At 33.6% G+C, this 19,809-nt stretch overlaps 1 protein-coding gene across 1 annotated transcript; it reads left to right on the top strand.

Moving 5' to 3' along the window:
- Nucleotides 1–3,307: 3,307 nt before the first annotated feature.
- On the top strand, nucleotides 3,308–6,990 carry LOC128554398 (uncharacterized). Its single transcript, XM_053535675.1, has 3 exons — nucleotides 3,308–3,973; nucleotides 4,944–6,356; nucleotides 6,883–6,990. Exons 1-3 carry the CDS (start codon nucleotides 3,308–3,310, stop codon nucleotides 6,988–6,990), a joined length of 2,187 nt encoding a protein of 728 aa, XP_053391650.1.
- The last annotated feature ends 12,819 nt before the right edge of the window (nucleotides 6,991–19,809 follow it).

Genomic DNA, 19,809 nt, shown 5'->3' with positions numbered 1-19,809 from the left:
CCGTGGCTTTACACGTCTTTTTTACAGTTAGGTGGAGACAAGGGTATGTCATCTTTGTAGTCAAAAATATGTTGATGGCCATTTTAAGATGAAAAATACATCATTTGTAATAAATTTCTTTGGCTAATTTCGAAGATTTCCAAGGAATAGAATTAGAACTTTTATCTTCCGTCATAATGAAACGGACAAACTGTGTATATTTTCGAAAGTAAATGATGAAATAGGGATAAAGACATAGATAATACGAAAAACGAAATCCCGTTTATTATGTGAAAGTTGGTCAAGACTTTCAATGCTGAAAGATTGAGTTGCCTATGGAGTCGTTCATAATAGGGTCAAGTACGTACGATTCCAAAATGTTTGCACATGTCAAGCAAGAGAGAGAGAGAGAGAGAGAGAGAGGGAGAGAGTTTTCTGAAATACATCTAATGATCCTTACATGCCTAACTCTAACAAACTTATTTTTGATCTTGTAGAAATTGAGCTCGTGGTCACAAACATTTTATATGCTTGCATTCAGGATGAATAAAATCCAATTGCAATTTTCATAAACGATCGCCATATTTACGAAGAACTATGTGATTTTAAGCGAATAAGTAATCTGTTTAAATATTGGCATGATATTCATATGACATGAATGATAGATGAACGAGCTTAACGTGCCGCGATAATTAAGGCATGTTTCACTTCAATTAGCACTGACGCAACCACACACTAAAAATGGATTTAATGAATAAGCATAAATGATGGATTTAAATATTTTTCTACAACCTGCAGTAAAGAAATATAGCCATAAATGTATGAAACTTTTTAAAGTACTGCAGTCTATTATACAAATCACATGACCGCGTCATACAGAACCTTGACATACAGTATATGAACGGGTAACATAAAATGTGTAACATAAAATGTGAACATTTTAAGTGATAATGAATGTATTATTTTTAATTATAACAGAATTAATGTTTGAAGTGATGGATATAAAGACAAGCTTCTGTACCAGTGCCATATTCAAATTAGTCGGGTCCCTTTAGTGTTGTTTGTGGTGTAAGTTCTGTCAGATAACATGAGGAATGATGACGTCATAGGATGCATTATTATTTCGTGCTATATGTAAGTGATTTCCTTTATTCGTTTTCTCAGTATTTGTAGTGTTTGACTGCAATGTTAAATTTGCCTGCATAATACAGCTTTTTAAGTTTGACTCTAATTTTGATGCATATAAGCAATTTTCAAATGTGGATCAATGGGACCTAGAGCAGCCATTTTGATTCTAATAACGATCGTCATTTTACACGGTCCATGTCTCGCAATGAACGAGAGAATTTCAGATGGCGCTTTAATCAATCACGGATGAATGATTATAGAACAAAATAGTAGGAGAGTACGCATCTAGCATGGCGGGTGAGTAAAAAATTAGACGTGTACGATTATTTATATTTGTTTCAAAAATGTTTTCCCTACGTGTGTGGGTGCGTTTGTGTGCTTGTGAGTCTATAACGGTGCCCTTCTGTTTTCTTATGTGTTGATTGTTCGTTTTCTTATGTTATTTAGTTGATCGGAGTGACGTGTTTATCTTTGGTACATGAGTGTCTGCGCTATTGTGGTTTACGTTGTAGTGCGACTGTTTTTAAAAGAACATGGCATTCCCTGGTATATTCGTCCTTTTTCAACTTCCCCCCTTCGGATTCCTCCCCACCCCAACCCCCGACCCTATTTCGCCCCTTGCCGTTTCCTTCCCTTCCATCAATATTTAGCATAATTTAATATGTACTTGTTGGATGTTTGAAGCAAACCGTCTGAAATATTTTTCCATTACAGTTTCTATTTGTTGTGGGCCTACTATGTAGATGCGTGGCTCTGGGGCTGTGTTTTTGGTGCTCTGTGCTTCCGAGAAATCTACCCTTACCTATTATCTTTTGGTGAATGTGAATCGGTGCCTTCTTTTTAAAAGACATTCTTGTATGCAGTCGGCTGCAAACACCATATAAATAAACTAGTTGAATAAGTGTGAGAAAAATTGGTATGATAATAGTACAAATCTAGAAATTAAGAATTTCGAATGACGCAACTAATATTTTCATTTCTTGATGTAGTAAAGCATCGCAAAGCTATAACACTCATGCGGACAAAGAAATAAGAAGAACATCTAAAGATTTTACTTGATATAGAAGATATAGAAGATACTTAAAATCGGAAAGGATCTTATGTTCAATATTTCATTCAAATTTTGTCTTTAATTTTAGTTAACCCAAGTTATGATTTTTAATATCACCATTCCATTTTCTTTCCCTTCTTTTTTCTATAAACAATGTGTAAAAGTGTCAAACAAGCGTTTATTTAAAGCAACTTTCTGTGTAAAACTATTAATATGAAACTTTAGGTGCAAGCATTTTCTTTCTCTGAATGAAAATGTCTTTTGAATGATATAGGCCATTCCATGAGAAAACCTGTATTAGTGACGTAAAATACAGACCTGGGCCCAATTACAATTATAATTTAATTAATTATAATTAATTACAGTTTTTTAATTAATTGAAAATAATTAATAATTGAGACAAAAATCAATTATTTCAATTGTAATTAATTAATTAAAATTCAAAAAAAAAAAAGCAAAATAATTGTCAATTAAATTCAGTTACTCTTCAATTACATGTAGCAAACTGTCACAAACATATGGCAATTAAATATTTGCAAAAATACAGGTTATTGTGCAGTAGCTGTTATCACATGGGGGTATAAATTTCACACTTGCTAGTCATCTGATATGTACAATTAATACACTGGAGGGTATACTTTGGATTAAATTTGAGGCAAAAAGTAAAAGTAATTTAACAGATTTTCTCTGTTGGGTATGTTATTTACCGCCAATTAATTCAACAAGAAATATTGATTGTAATGATTTCTTAGAATCACTTTTGTGTCAAATACATCTCTATTGTAACGATTTAAATTTCTTTGTATGTGGCGACTTTAATGCAAGATGTTCAAATTTTGATGATTTCATTGCTGGTGTAGACAATATATGTGAACGAAATGTTGTAGATTTCAGTGCAAACAAACATGGTGAATTATTATGTGACTTTTTGATTGAGAGTAACTGTTGTATTTTAAACGGAAGAAATCATATTAATAATAATTACACTTTTGTAAGCCAGCAAGGATCTTCAGTTGTAGATTATTGTCTTGTACCATGTGAAAGTTTGTCATTGTTTACAAAGAGTGAAGTTAAGCTCATGTCAGACTTGTTAAATGACCTAGATATTGTGATAAGATTGACCCTTCAGTATGTATTCCTGATCATTCTATGGTAATATGGTCCTTCGCTCTGGGGGAATATAAACAAAGACATGAATTTAGGTCTGAGAGTTCTAGTCATACAGTTTATGAGAGGAAGAATATTCCTGTAGATTTTATGAATAGTAATTACACAGTGTTACAAAATTTCATCTCTAAACTGGAGATGGAAGAATCGAACCAAAGGGACCTTAATGATGTATATGACCAGTTCTGTGACTGTGTTAAGACTGAGATGAAAAGTAAATTAGCACATAAAACGGTGAATGTAAGTGTATCAGGTAATAATAAAAAACGTAAAATCAAAAAGCCTTGGTGGAATGATGAACTGACTGAGCTTTGGAACAACTCTTGCAGGGCTGAGAAACGTATGTTGAATTCAGATGGTTCTACCCGACAGAAACTGCGTATAGAATTCAAGGCCCAAAGAAAAGCTTTTGATAAATGTGTACAGAAAAGTAAACGGAGATATTGGTTTGATATGCAAAAGGAAATAGAAAATCTGGCAGGGTCAAATCAAAGTGAGTTTTGGAGGAAGATAGGTAAAATACGTGTAGGTCAGGAAAGGGGTAAAAATATTCCATTTGAGGTTAAAAATGAGGATGGTTCTTTTTCAAGCCAGAAAAGTGATGTGCTTGGAAAATGGAAATCTAGTTTTGAGGGGCTTTTAAATTCTGTAACTTCCTCAGATGTTGATAATTTTGATATTCTGCCTGAAAATGGAAATGATGTCCTTTTAAATGCAAATATATCAGTTGAGGAAATTATTTTCACTACAAATGCTATGAAAAACAATAAGGCAGTGGGGTTTGATGAGTTGCCAGCAGAAGTTTTGAAACATTCATCGTTAGTACAGTGTAACTTCCGAAAACCGGACCTTCTGAAAACCGGAAACCTTTGAAAACCGTACGAAACTCATGGTCCCGTTTTTTTTCTGTTCTTATTTCTATATATTTTTAACTTCTGAAAACCGGAACTTCCGAATTCTGAAAACCGGACGATATTTGAAGCACCGTTTATATTTTAACACTAAAATTGACTTCCGAAAACCGAACAACAAAATATTTGCTGGATTAAAAGTGTCACCTGATAATCCAAAAACGCTGTCAACATGTTCTTTTGTTTATCTATTAGCGGCGCGTGTTTATTTTGACACGATATATATTCACAATGATCACTTGATGCAAAAGAAAGGAAGTAATTAGCGATTATTTTCATTTGTATTCAGTTTAGTGTTAAAAACTTTCTTAATGTTTGAACAAAAGAAAGACAGGTGTTTTAAATGATTTAGTTACATCGATTAAACTATGCATTATCAACATTGTTGGCAAACTCGGGACTCCAAAGATGGTAAAATGTAAGTGGAAAATGTTTTCGTAAATGCTATTACTAAAGTTATGTTGTTCTTTCTTATATTTGTTATTTATGTATTTATTATCCTTAATGGTTGTAATTAATTATTTGATTAACTAATTAATTAATTTCTTTATATGAAATTGTAAAATTAAAAAGGATAATAATCTCCTTTATCCTACGTGTAAGAAAACATAACTATTATGCACCTCATCCACTTTGTCTACAAACTTTCAAACTTCTGAATTCCGGAAACTTCCAATGTACTAACATTGCAAGCTTTGTTTAATAAGTGTTTCATGCTGGGTCTTATCCCTGAGAGTTGGTCACATGGGATTATTAATCCTATCCCTAAATCTTCCACAGCAGATAGAAGGGACCCCTTAAGTTATAGAGGGATAACCCTTACTTCAGTGGTTTATAAGATTTACTGTAATATTCTCAATAGGCGTTTGTCAGCGTGGGAAGATGAAAATAACATTTTACATGATGAACAAAATGGGTTTAGGGCAGGTAGAAGTACAGTTGATCACCTGTCCTCGTTTTCTTTAATTTTAGAGTCGCGTAAATTAAAAAGACAGTCTACATTTACCGCATTCATAGACTTTAAAAAGGCATACGATACTATCAACCGTAATAAATTATTTACAAAGATCAAAGATATGGGTGTAAATGGTAATATGTTTAAAGCACTACTTGCCATCTATCAGAATGTAAAATGTTGTGTTAGGTTAAATGGCCTAAAGACAGACTGGTTCTCTGTAAAGTGTGGCCTTAAGCAAGGATGTAGTCTCTCACCGATGCTTTTTAATCTTTACATTAATGATTTGATCTCAGCAGTTAAGAATCTTGACCTTGGTATCAATATTGATGGTCAGAATGTGTCTATCCTCCTCTATGCTGATGACATAGTACTGGTAAGTGATTGTGAAGATAAGTTACAACTTATGTTAGACGTACTCCAAAAATGGTGTGATGAAAATAGTATGAAAGTTAATTCAGATAAGTCAAAAATTGTACATTTTAGACCACCATCGATACCTTGTACAATGAGGAATTTTAAATGTGGAGATGAAGTTTTAGAAGTTGAAAATCATTATGTTTACTTGGGTTTATATTTATCTGAGCATTGTGATTTTAATGTTATGGCGAAACACGTTGCTAAATCAGCAAACCGTGCTTTAGGACTTTTAATCTCAAAGTACAAATTGTTTGGTGGTCTTCCTTTCTCGACTTATTCAAAATTGTATGAGGCTACGGTATGGAGTACTATCAGTTATGGAGCAGCCATTTGGGGTGATAGACAGTTTTCTTGTATATCAGCAATTCAGAACAGAGCAGCAAGATTTTTTATGGGGGTTGGTAAATACACCCCAAATGTGGCGGTAAATGGGGATATTGGTTGGGTAGATGTATATATTAAACAGTTATCATCAGTTCTCAGTCAATGGTATCGTATTAGATCTATGTCCAGCAGTAGATTGAATTATAAAATCTACCAATGGTCAGTGTCACAAATCAATACCTCATGCAAAAATTGGTCTTTTAGATTAAGAAAATTATTTATTGAAGCGGGTGTTGGAAACATCTTTGATGCGATTGACATTTCAAATATTGATAAAGTGGGAATAAAGGATAAAGTATTAGAGAAACAGAATGAGAAACTTATAGACAACTGGAAATGTAATTTAAATGCTGAGAATGCTGTAAGAGGGAATGGAAGGAATAAATTGAGGACATACCGTTTGTTTAAGCAAGATTATAAGACAGAGGCTTATAGTAAGTGTATTTTGCCTGGCCACCATAGAAGTGCTTATGCCAAGTTCAGATGTGGGGTTGCCCCCTTACAAAGAACATGTTCAATTTGTAATAATAATGTAATTGAAAGTGAGGAACATGTTTTAACTGTCTGCCCACTGTATGATGACTTGAGATACAATTTGTTTCAGCATATTTCTAGTTACATACCTACCTTTAACTCATTAGATAACAGGGATAAACTGTCTATGATCCTGGGTTCCAATACTGTAGTAGTGATAAAATTTTCTACCAAAATCTGCTATGATATTCTCTTAAGGAGAAGATGTTTTTATATTCATAAATCAATGTACATAGTGGATGTACATCATTTAAATACACACTTTTTACTGGAGATGGCTTTTAAAATGTAAATTTCAACTTTTAAAAAGTCTGTAGATAATAGTTACTACCTTTTATCTTTTTATAATACAGTGTATCTACGGGTCAAAACTGGATGCCAAAGGTTACATATATTTACCGTTTGAGCAAAAAGCAGAAGCTATTAGAATGATTCATCATTACTACACCAACGCCTCTTAGTTTTGCATATCTTTTAAGCCTATAAAAGCTAGAGTTAGGCATTGCCCCATACTGAGTTCTTATCATGGATGCGGTGTAGCATGCCTATAAGTTAATAAGCTAGTGAGCACATATAAATTCATAGTGTATATTCGTTTGTCCGCTTAAAAAAGTCGTATTATGACCAGTTCTCCTAATGACTTTTATCTTGCCAAACATATAAAACGCAAACTTGAACGTAAGTGGCGTAAACCCATAGTCACAATTGATTATCAAATATAAAGAGATAGTATGCAACCTACATTTTTGACCAATCAGACCGTGTTATTTTTCAAAAAGAAATTGTGCTTCTTATTCCTGAAGACCAATGCAACTGTATCAATAATTTTCGAAGAACGGTTCTACACGCTGAAGAGCGTCGACTGATTGCGTCTGATTGGTTAAACGTAGATTTCACACCATGTCAGATATAGTCTATCAAGGGAACTCTTCGAGAAAAAGAAACCTCGGTCGGTCACTCCTCTACGCTCCGTTTTCCCCCTCTATCGGTTTCTTTTTTACGAAGAATTTTTACTCCATAAACTCTATCTATTACATAGCTCTTATCAGGCCCGAATCGATAATTGTAAAAAACATTATTTTCGTCGATAAAATAACCTTTAAACGTTTAACAAATTAAAAAAAATGAGACTAACGTGCTATTTATACAACTGGTATCATTTTTCTTAACCCTGATCATACATCGGCAAAAGTTGTCGATTAACCCTCATGACACGCGTTAAAACACTTGAAATACCGGTATCTTGACACTAAGGGAACACGCACGTATTTAATCATAGATAATATTTGATAATCAAATACTGTGAAAGATACCGAATCGGAAGTCAGTTTGGATAAATTATCATACATTTGATCTCTACATTATCTTTTATACATCTTTCAATTAAAATATTTATTACTAGCTTGAAGTTTAGTAAAAGAACATTCTTTATTTGTCCTTTAAATCATAAAGGTCGAAATTCCACAGGCAGTTTATATCATCATTCTCTTACCCGTAAATCGCGGCGATCTACCACAATTCAAAGAAAACCACCGATACATCACTGCGATGCGCTTCGATTTATCCTCACAACACATCACAATCGATTTATTGTTTTTGGTCGCGGTGGAAGCTGTTAATATATTACGGGGGTGACTCGTAAAATTGTCCGCGCGGAGAAATCCGCGAGCCAGGAGTTGTACATTCCATGTGTGTGGGTATGTTCAGGTTTAACGTCTTTTCAACAATTTCCAGTCATATAAACGACGGTGTCTACTTGTAGCAGTGAGCACAATGCCCAACTTTATAGTTTACAAGTCCTAGCACTATCCTCTTAATGCTGAGCGCCAAGGGAGGAAGCTACTAATACCATTTTTACATCTTTGGTATGACGCGGCCGGGAATCGAACCCACGACATTCCTCACTCGAAGCGGACGCTCTACCACTCGGCTACCGAGGCGGTCTTGTACATTCCATGGATTTAGGTAATGTACTAAAGGTGTTTAGGAATGTGCGGATAAGATCTATGTTAAAGAAACCTAGTCTAGAATCAATAGTCACAAAAACAACATGCTTGTATCCCTTCTCCCACTCATTCTAAAGATTTTAGAGAAGGTAGTTGATATTCAGGAAGAGTAGCATCTAAAATAGAGCAAAGGTCATGAGGAACTACAGTCTGCTGAAATGAAAGTCCAGGTTGACCTACGAAGCTCCAGAATGACATTATTCGGTTTCTTCACCAAACTACATGAATGTTATGATTCTCAATCTATTGAAACCATCACCATTGACAATCACACTCTGTATGACCTGAGCGCCATTATTAAGGTCGGATGTCGTCTATATAAGCAGTCACTATGAAATAGTATGCATTGATAGGAAATTATGGAAGTCTAAGTAGCAAAATACAGTGTATCTACGGGTCAATACTGGATCCCGCATTTTACGTATATAAACCATTTATGCAAAAATCAGAGACTACTGAATGATCCATCGTTACTACACCAACGCCTCTCAGTTTTACTCATCATTTAAGCCTATAAAAGCTAGAGTTAGGCATTATTCCATATATAGTTCGTACCATGGATGCAGAGTAATATTCTCAAACTCTATGCCAATAAATGTATAACTTTATTATGTATTAAGCCAATTCTGGCCCATGTGCATGCATCAATATAACATAATCACAGAAGAAATAACAGTGCAAATATACAAGATGTGTAAGCAAGATGACAATAAATATATCAATAGATGAACACTTCATACCAAATGCATGTTATATTTTGGAGAGAGGGAGAGACTGTAAGAGCATTATTTAACATTATGACAAATATCAAGTGTTACAACATAATAGAGACTTTTATTAACATTTACTGATAACTGCTACATTGAACTCAAAATCAAGTTTCGTTTTTCAAACGCCTTGTATACATACGCTGAGAGTTTTCTTAAATCGGTAACATTTTCAGTTTTAATTAGTTCCATAAATTTGATATAATTAGGATGAAACCAATAGTATCTTCTAATGTACTGATGCCTTAAATCCGTATATAGAGAGCACTCAATAAATTGGTATTCATCCTCCAATGCATTACAGAATAAACATTTTCTTTGATCCAAAGGGACGCTTACAGGTTTTCTCCATCTGCCACTTTCTATTTCTAGCCTATGTGATGACATTCTTAGTCGAGACATGCTTATTCTATGTTTTACAACAATGACATCATTTAAATATTTCTGAAAAGTAAAAGTAGCTTTTGTTTTGTAAAATAAGGCACGAGAGGACCCCTGTAAGCTGTCATTACAATTTTGTTTAAATATATCATAAAGACGTATCTTCAAGGTTTGTAAGAATATATTATTGTCCCCAACTCCTTGGTTAACCACACCTCATAAAAACCTAACATTGACAATAAGTTTTAAACACTATGTTCCCAGTTTATATGATTCGGGTGTAATTCAATATCATTTTTAATAGAACATACATCTGTCGTGCATATTTTACTTCTCCGCACTGACACAATTTTAACTAATATTTTATAATATGTAAATATCTGTGCGTAATACATGTCTCAATCTTCTAGTTTCACCATATACAAAAGCATTTTGGCAACAAACTTTAACTCCTCACAGCTATTTACAGAAACAAAGATGGGCTCTTTCAATATGTTTACCCTTGTTAAATCACCATATCTCTGAGGCATAATTCATTCCCGGTGTAACTATTTATCATAAAGATTCAATATGTGTTTTTGCCAGATAGATATGAACTTATACAAATATTAATTCAGCTGAAAGGTGGCTTTCAGAGCTTGGCCTGCTAACATTTTGTTCATCTCGTTAAAAGAACCACCTGTCGTAAAAAAAACAACTAGGTATTTAAATTTGCTAACAATTTCTATTTGTTTATTATTATAAATAAATGCTAAATTATCTGACAGCCGACTACGTTTTCTAAAAATCACAATTTTTGTTTTCTTCGTATTAACAGTGAGCTTCCATTTAGAGCAATAATCATACAAAACATTTAAAGAGTTCTGAAGACCGTCTGCAGACTGAGAAAATAATACAATATCATCAGCATGTAAGTTTCATAGTACCAATATTAATACCTTCTAAACCTTTGTTTATGAACGTGTCTTCTATATCGTTTAAAACATGCTAAAACGGAAAGGAGAAAGGCATTCGCCTTGTCGGACCTTCAAAAATATCACTGACATTATTAGAAAGTTTAACTTTTGATTTTACATTATCATACATAGACTTAATGAAATCTAAATTGTTCCCTCTTATTCCTGTTTTAATAAGTTTGTACCATAAAATGTCTCTCACAACGAAATCAAAAATAAAATCTGGAAAGTAGATTTCAAAAGCCTTCTGAAAATCAACAAATGCAAGTTTTACATTACTATTAAATATATGAGAAATAAGGTTGTTTAACACAAAAATATTATCTATTGTGCTCATATGTTTACGAAAGCCAGCTTGCGCTTCAATATAAACATGATAGTTTTCGGCCCACTCCGTAAGTCGGTTGTTTAAGATTCTGGTGGACAATTTGCCTAATACACTTAGAAGTGTTATACCTCTATAATTGCTTGGCTGTCTTGTATCACCACTTTTAAAAATGGGAACAATAAAACCGTCATTCCAACAGTCTGGAAAATAACCTATATTTAGACATTTGTTCAATAACTGAGGCAAGTATGGTAATAAAACATCTATTCCGTGTTTGAAAAATTCATTTAATAATAAATCTGGACCTCCACTTGTATAACTTTTCAACTGCTTAACTGCTTTCAGTATTTCTATGTGACTAATATGTTCATCTAATTCGGTGAACATTATTTGAAATTCCCCATTTAAATACCTTTTGTTAAAAAACAAAACATCTTCATCTGCCTGATAAAACATATCCTCAGGGTTGTTTATGGCTTTAAAATATCTAGCAAAATCATCCGGTGTAAGAGAGTTAAGATAACTACAGCCAGTTAATCCCTTTTACATTTTCCAATACTACTTAGCATTATCTGTCCTCGATTTAATCAGCTTGTTAGTTCCTTTCTGTCTATGCTTATAACGTTTTCTTTTAGTACATGCTTATACTGAGAACGTGCCCTGCACATATTTAGTCTGTTTATATCACTTTTACAGTTTCTATAAGAATTTTAACAGTTATATAATAAGTCACGCTTTGAAGAACATTCGTCATCGAACCATTCCTCTTTCCTCCTTTTATTAAAACTATCAGTACTTTTTGGCATGCGCTTAAACAGAGGTGAACATACTTCATCCATGATTTTCAAAAAATCAGAAATATTTTCGTCGACCTCGTTGCTGTGTGCTATATTATTGAAGTTATTTGTCAAATTATTTAATTCATTTACAGCAACTTCACCTGTCAATTTCTGTGTATAATCATGTATTTTATCAGAGTTCCATTTATATGTATATTCAATTCTACTACAGTTATTTTCATCCGATATATTTATATCCGATGTATATGCCTGTAAGCTAAATGAAACTACACAATGATCAGATAATATATACAGATCTAACACTTCAAAAGAGTTAAACAATGTCATAATATTTTCACTTGCTAGCACATAGTCCACTAGGCTACTACCTAATGGTCCAGTGTAAGTGTATTTACCAATACTGGCATCTTTTCCTGTCTGTCCGTTAAGACTTCTAAGCCCCGACTGTTTGCAAAAGTCTAACAGTAGCGTTCAGTTATGATCTGTTACAAAGTCTTGTCATAGTTTGAGTAAAACCTTATAGGGCTAGTAATTTTCTGGCAGAAATGAGCTCATATGTATATTTAATTCATCTTCGTTAACAAAACCATTTAACTGGCCAATCCTGCTATTCATATCTCCAAAAACTATAATCTGGTTAATAACTCTATCGTAATTATTTGTCTTTATATAAGCTTCTCGTGATCTCCTTATGGAACTACATAGCAAAGAATATATATATATATATATATATATATATATATATATATATATATATACATCATGTTGTAAATCAAAAACTAAGCCCTTACGTCTTAACAATAATATGGCATCACTGTCCGCGCTGTATAAAGATACATTATCAATAATATCAAGTTTCACACAGCTATACCACCAGAATTCCTTTTAACAGCAGGATTTTACACCATCCGTTATAAATTAAACAACCCAAAACCGTCAATATTCATATTTACGTATCAATTTGAAAACTATATTATGATTATTGAATACAGCTGTTAATTCGGGGGAATCCAGTTTGTTCACATTTTTAAATAAGACATTGTATATTTAAGAGCACACATTTTATCGACCGTCTCTCCCTATTGTACTATTGATCGGTAGGATTATCTCGACTCTCAGTTATCCCGTGATTTAATGATTGATCACGGCCGTCCTCGATGCTATAATTAACTGAACTATCAATCCACGTGCCGTCTGTTCTCTGTCCCTGCAGACGACACGTTACTATAACGCAGTACGTTAGTCGGTTGAACGGTCGTACCTGCTGCTGCTTGACTGTATATTTTTTTGTTTAATTGCTGAGACGGTGCTGGTATATTATACGTTTGATTTTCCCTGTTTGCTGGTCTCTCAAGCTCGATCCGCTGGTTTGGACTCCGCATACTAGCCTCTCTTGCGGAACTGTCAACATCAGTTGACCCTGAATAAACACTTCGGTTTTGCTTACTGCAAATCTCGTTTTGAGGATTAAACAACTGGCATCTGTCTCTATTTAAAATGTCATGCCAGTCGGGAAATTCGTCCTCTACCACACGACCTTTGATGATAAATTTTGCAGGGTAGGCCATTTTTGCATCTGGACAAAAAGTATCCCTTTCGGTGCGAAAGCGATCCCAAAGTCTCTTCCGCACGTTGGCGATTTCTTTTGGGTAATCCCTGTCAATGCTGAATCGAAAGTTGCTAAGCTTTGTAGCCTGCAGCAGGATGTATTCGGTATCCTGATAGTCACGGAATGCCACAATTATCGGTCGCCTAGGAGTCTGTGTAATACTTCTCGCCTGATTAAGAGAACCTAACCGATACACACGCTGGACATAAAACTCTCCAAGATCTAGTTCTAAATAGTCACTAAAAACTCAAAACGTAGTTCATAAGTATCTTTGGAAAATAAGATTATTGCACCTGGAGCGCGCTTCAATATCTATAGTGTGGTATGCCGACTGTTTCAGGTGACCAGTTCTCACGCTAATAATATGATCCAGATAATCAACTTTTCGAATTGTGTTATTTATTTTCCCAGTCATTGACAACAAAGAGCTATCGTTTTCGTCTAATTTCTCTAACTTTCGAAACATCATAACTATTTTTTGTCGGTATTCAACGAATAAAATAAATTGTCACTATTTCATGTTATAAACGAGCTACCTGTAATGGCATGTGCATTTTTCTGCCCTCCTGCATGTATAGGGGTTTGATCACACCCCGCCAAGTGCTGTAGTGTGATATATCCGTTGGGTTTGTTGCTTGATTGCAAAAGTCACATTCTGTCCATTCGGGGTACTAGTATTCCACATATTTTGTAACATATTGTATAAAGTTCTCGTCAGTACCTTCGTCTACCCTCCTTAATCCTCCAAAGTATCAAAACCTCCCAAAATTTTACACTCTCAACACTGACTAAAATAATACGTCCCCCATCTTACTTCACACCTTACATCTTATAAAACAGAAATAATGCTCATATCAATCCATAATTTCAGGCACATTGTTAATATATCGAGGAAGACCAGTGACTCTGTCGTAAAATTAACTAAGTATATGAGGAAGTTTTCTTTGTGATTAAGTTTTTTTGTGTTTTTTTTTTTCTTGAGGTTCCAGAACACTGTTAGGGTTCTTATATCTATTTCATGTATATAACACAATTTTCTAGTCAAAATAGATCTAGAAAGTGTCTGGAATTTTGTATGGGTGGCTGCATTCTTTGAATGTGACTTTCAGTGTTTGAGTTACATCCTTGCTTTTAGGGTAGAATGGACTTTATTAATGTCGCCAGGTTGAACTCGAGTCATTTTTAACATACTTTGACATTCTTTTAGTACTTCCGAAATGCGTTAGTACATGTGTGCTAAAAGCAGTATATAAAATTTAACCGAAATATAAAGTCTATTTTGCTAGATATTTTACAGAAGTTGAATGACATATTTGTTGATGAGGTTTTTTATGTAAACCACTTTGATTTCTTACATCTTTAAAATTATAAATCAGTTAAAACAAATGATGAGTTGTATGGAAATATAACAAGAAGTAGAAAAAGTAGATTAGATTCATTATTGTAATATATAAGGAAAGGGGTTGATTTCAATTTAATGGCAAAACAAACTAAATGACAACATACATGAATTACGTTAGTGGGAAAATTAAACTGTTGTCTCTACAGTATGTGTCAGAATATGATCAAATGATATCTTTGTTACCATGTGTCACGTCATTTTTATTCAAACTATTATTCTAAGCTCTATGTTAGGATTTGAACGTTCTAAAGATAATTTAAACATATCAAACTGTTTGCGGTAAAATAGCGAAACTTAATTAAGAGAAGTAACTTAATTTCTGTAAATATATAGTTAAAAAATAGCTGAAATCGATTCATGTAAGTGTAATTAGTATTTGCATAAAAAATGATTAAAAACCCAAATTCACTGAGGGTTTTTCATCTTTACTTTCCAACATATTTTTCATGAATGGCGGCTATTTTGAATAATTACGGCCAGTTTGAATTTCTTCGTACTTCAATTCACTTTTGAATTTTAGACACAATATGCTCACTTTCTACTAAGTTTGATACTTTTCCCACAAAAAAAACACGATTTTTTCACTATGTCTGTACTAACCTAGAAAACTATGTGCAAATTTGGAAAGTCCAAAAGATTTTACCTCTAGATCAAAGGTCAAATTAATTCAACAAAATTATTTGACTATAGACCATAGACAGTGATATTGATAAATATACTCTGTTAGTATCGATACCCAAAATAATTCTAAGGAGGTAAGTATCTAATATCTATAGAATTGAAAATGTTTATGAAGGGTCATGTCAACATCGGCATCGACATAAATCATTTTAGGTAGAATGCGATGACACTGTAATAGACTGGGGAAATATTATGCGCTGATGCGCTTGCAGACTGAAAAGGTTTGTCATATTAGATAAGTGTAAGTTAAGTACTTAATAGTTTTGATGAATCAAAACAAAAAAGAAATAGACTAAACTTTCTGAAAATCTGAAAATATGAACAGACTTTTCTACATAAAAGATATATGCTTCTAAAATTTAGGAAAATCCTGAAATAAACTAGTAATGAATACAGGCTTTCAGAGAATATTTATAAGGAGTGAAGCAGGAAATGAATACCAACTAGTAGTTTGATATTTATCTTTTCTTTGCATTTTTAAAAAGTCCTAGATCCACTACTATATTGGTTTTCCTATCCCGAAATCAAATAAACGACTCCAACCTTATCTTCTTCTCATAAGCGATTATGAAATAGTAATTAACTTGAGGGCAATTAGCACAACAGGTGTCCCCACCGGAACATGAAGACATATGTGCAGTGGTGTTGAAAGAAATAGATTTTCATTCAGTAAAAGTAGGGTGATGATAATAATTATAATAATAATAGTTATTATTATAATAACTGTAATAAAAAATAATATCAACAACAACAACAACAACATTGTATTTGTAAATATCGACAATAGCTGGCCTTTGGCTAATGAACATACATGACATATCAGGTATAGGCTATACTAATATGTATGTTATATCTCTGTATATGATGGCACTTTGAATAGAACAAATCTATACGACTTAAACAGTTTTCATAATTATCGAGGAGACACTTATATTTCTGCATTTCTCACAAAATACCTAGTTAATGTATTTCCAAATGTTCAAAATAGTTTTCTTTTTATTTGAAGATCAGGGCCTCCGTGGCCGAGTGGTTAAGGTCGCTGACTTCAAATCACTTTCCCCTCATCGATGTGGGTTAGAGCCTCACTCGGGGCGTTGAATTCTTTATTTGAGGATGCCATCCATCTGGACGGAAGGTCGGTGGTTCTACCCAGGTGCCCGCTCGTGAGGAAATAATGCACGGACGGGCACCTGGGGTCTCCTCCACCATCAAAGCTGGAAAGTTGCTATATGCTCTATAATTGTGTAGGTGCGACGTTAAACCCTACAAAATAAAATAAAATTTATTTGAAGACATCAAACATTCAGATAAATTCAGATTTGGCAATGAGATACGTGATACAAAGGGGGTGGGGGGGTCCCAGTTAGGTGTCTGCGCAAAATGATTTTTGATTTTATTTATACTTTCTGGTAATATACCTACATGTATTGAGTTTCATTAACAAGTGTTACTGTTACCAGTTTTGACTTATATTTATAGATATTCAAATTAAAAGTGGGTGGTGTAATCTGACATGTGACTAGCCAGGAACACAGTTTCCATTATTTTTTTAAAAATGGTTCTAACTTTTTACCTGAAACTTTCATGATAAAATAACTAAGCAATGGACATTCACACAACATGTTGCATTTTAAATTGTACTGAATACTTTTTCATCACAGAGCCACAAAAGTGGTCTAATCAAATTTACTGGGACCTCTCTCACACACACACACACGCACACACACACACACACACACACACACACACACACACGCCACACCCCCCCCCCCCTTTCCCCCCAACTCATGTAAAAGTGATAATAAGACTCTACTTTATAATAATTGCACTTTTGACACACTATTGATTCTTCTAGTTCCTATATATCTTCCAGTTTCGATAGCTATTGAATATGCTGATAATCTGAAACAAGTAAATAGTTTTCTCAAATAATCATTTTCAATAAAATCAAGATACTTTTCATACCTAAATTCTGTTTTAAAGTTTACATCATAATCAATGTTTGAACATATTATTAACAATACCACTCCACTCCAGCTTAAACTGATCTCTTAATCTGCATTTAAAAATATCAAAAGTGATATTTTCATTGAAGTTATGCCATATATAGCCGTGTCCAAGACTGTCAATAAGACATTTAACATGTTTGCCCAAAATGTAAATCTGTGATTATATAATTTTCGTATTGAAGTTGAAAAATCTTTTACATAAGTGTTCCTGTATTTTTATCTATTTTCATCCAATACCGGTAATTCAATACTTTCTCTTTACATAAAATGCATATTTTCTATATTTATCTTTTCTTTGCATTTTTTGAAACGTCCTAGATCCACTACTATATTAGTTTTCCCATAACAACTCCAACCTTATCTGCTTCTTATAAGCGATTATGTAATAGCAATTAATTTGAGGGCAATTAGCACAGCTGCTGTCCCCATTGGGCCATGAAGATATGTGCAGTGGAGTTAAAAGAAATATATTTTCATTCAGAGAAAGTAGGGTGATAATAATAATAATATCAACAACAACAACAACATTTTATTAGTAAATATCGACAACAGCTGGCCTTTGGCTAATGGACAGAATTTGATTTGATTTTAACCAAACTTGCACACAACTTGTATCACCGAAAGATCTTAGTTCCTGTCTTGAACCAGCCATATTCAACCATTGGTTCTAGAGTTAAGGCCCCTGAGAGTGTTAGAAATTGGCTATTTTGGTCTTGTATGCACAATAGCAGTTTCATTTATGATTGGATTGTTACCAAACTTGCACACAAGTCGTATCACAATAAAATCTTAGTTCCCTTTTTGAACCAGTCATATTCCGCAATGGGTTCCAGAGTTAAGGCCCCTGAAAGGACCAGAAATTAGATGTTTTGGTCTTGTCTGCACAAAAGCGGTTTCATTTATGATTGGATTTTAACCAAACTTGCACACAACTTGTATCACCATAAGACCTCGGTTCCTGTCTTGAACCAGTCATATTCCACATGGGTTCCAGAGTTATTGGCCCCATAAAGGGTAAAAAATTGGCTATTTATCTCCATATTCAAAGACAACATAACACCTACTTTCTGAATATTTTAGCATCAGCTTTGATTTTGAACCATGTTCACAGATTTCAATACCTATGCATTATTTTACCCTCTGACCTACTTTCTTGATGAATTTTAGGCAATATAAAACTATATATAACTCAGGTGACAACCAAAACTAAGCCAGATTCAGATAACGAGCACATGCGTTTACCAATTTCAATTATCTCGAAAGAAAGACCTATCTAAACTATCTATAGCAATATGCCCAAATTCATCATGAGCAAAATCATTCATTTTGCGCTGGCATATTCAAAATGTCAGCAAAATATACAGAAAAGTGTGTTTCATCTACAGGGATGCTGCTTGAATATTTAGTATTTCTTTGTCTGTTAGCTTTATTAGCTCACCTTACAAAACTTGCACACAAGTCGTATCACAATAAAATCTTAGTTCCCTTTTTGAACTAGCCAGATAAAGTCAAAGTCAAAGTATAAGATAAAAATATAGGTATGTGAATGATACAATTTTTTTTAAATATCCAATTTGAATGCCTGTACGTCTAAAACAAATATTCGCCAGATAATGATTAAAATTTAATATAAAGTTGACAAGAATGAAAAACATTTTCATTTTATGTCTACAAGTCAAAAATTGTAAACATAAACCAGATAGAACTAAAAAAAATAAAATCATGCTTTCCCTCATAAAAGCACGGTCATATTTGTAGTATATTCCTAAATAACTGTTTCTTCTTCTCATTTATTGATGCAGTAATAAGGTTGGCTGACTTTCCAATTAGCAATGACCCCTGTTTATTGACACCATACTGTGAAAGTCATTAGCCCCCAACTATGCTAATGGAGATAGAAATTCATTGGCCCACTTCCAAGATCTAGTCATTTAAGCATTTTTTTATATATAAATTATGTTGTAACCTCAAACTTTTTCAAGAAAAATATTTGTGTTGGTAAAGTAAACCAAAATATTCTCTCTTTTTGTTATATATTGATTTTTCTTGAACGTCCGTTTTGTTACATTAATGTTGTTGTGTTTGATATTTTGTTGTAATTATGATTTTTCAAGGGTGTCGGCGGACCCACAAATATATATATGGCATTTTGTGTTATCAATCGTATTTATTTTGATGTCTGTTTCGTATTTTGTGTTGCGTATGTTGTGAGTTATTTTGCCCACCAAATTTCTGACCGCCGGTGTAATGAAGTTTTTCGACCCCCATAGAATAATGACCCCCCCCCCCGTCATTATTCTATAGAAAAAGTGACGCCCCGGTCATAGTATTATGACCTCCA

Source organism: Mercenaria mercenaria, unplaced genomic scaffold (assembly GCF_021730395.1).
Source record: "Mercenaria mercenaria strain notata unplaced genomic scaffold, MADL_Memer_1 contig_5008, whole genome shotgun sequence".
NCBI lineage: Eukaryota > Metazoa > Mollusca > Bivalvia > Venerida > Veneridae > Mercenaria > Mercenaria mercenaria.
The sequence above is the reverse complement of the archived record's forward strand: the minus strand, read 5'-3'. Positions and strand labels throughout refer to the sequence as shown.

Bases quoted from the DNA above. Each gene is read 5' to 3' on its own strand.
- LOC128554398 (XM_053535675.1), top strand. From the start codon at position 3,308: ATGGTAATATGGTCCTTCGCTCTGGGGGAATATAAACAAAGACATGAA. The intron at 3,974-4,943 runs GTAACTTCCTCA...TTGTTTAATAAG, and splicing joins TTGAGGGGCTTTTAAATTCT to TGTTTCATGCTGGGTCTTAT. The intron at 6,357-6,882 runs GTAAGAGGGAAT...TTTATAATACAG, and splicing joins ATTTAAATGCTGAGAATGCT to TGTATCTACGGGTCAAAACT.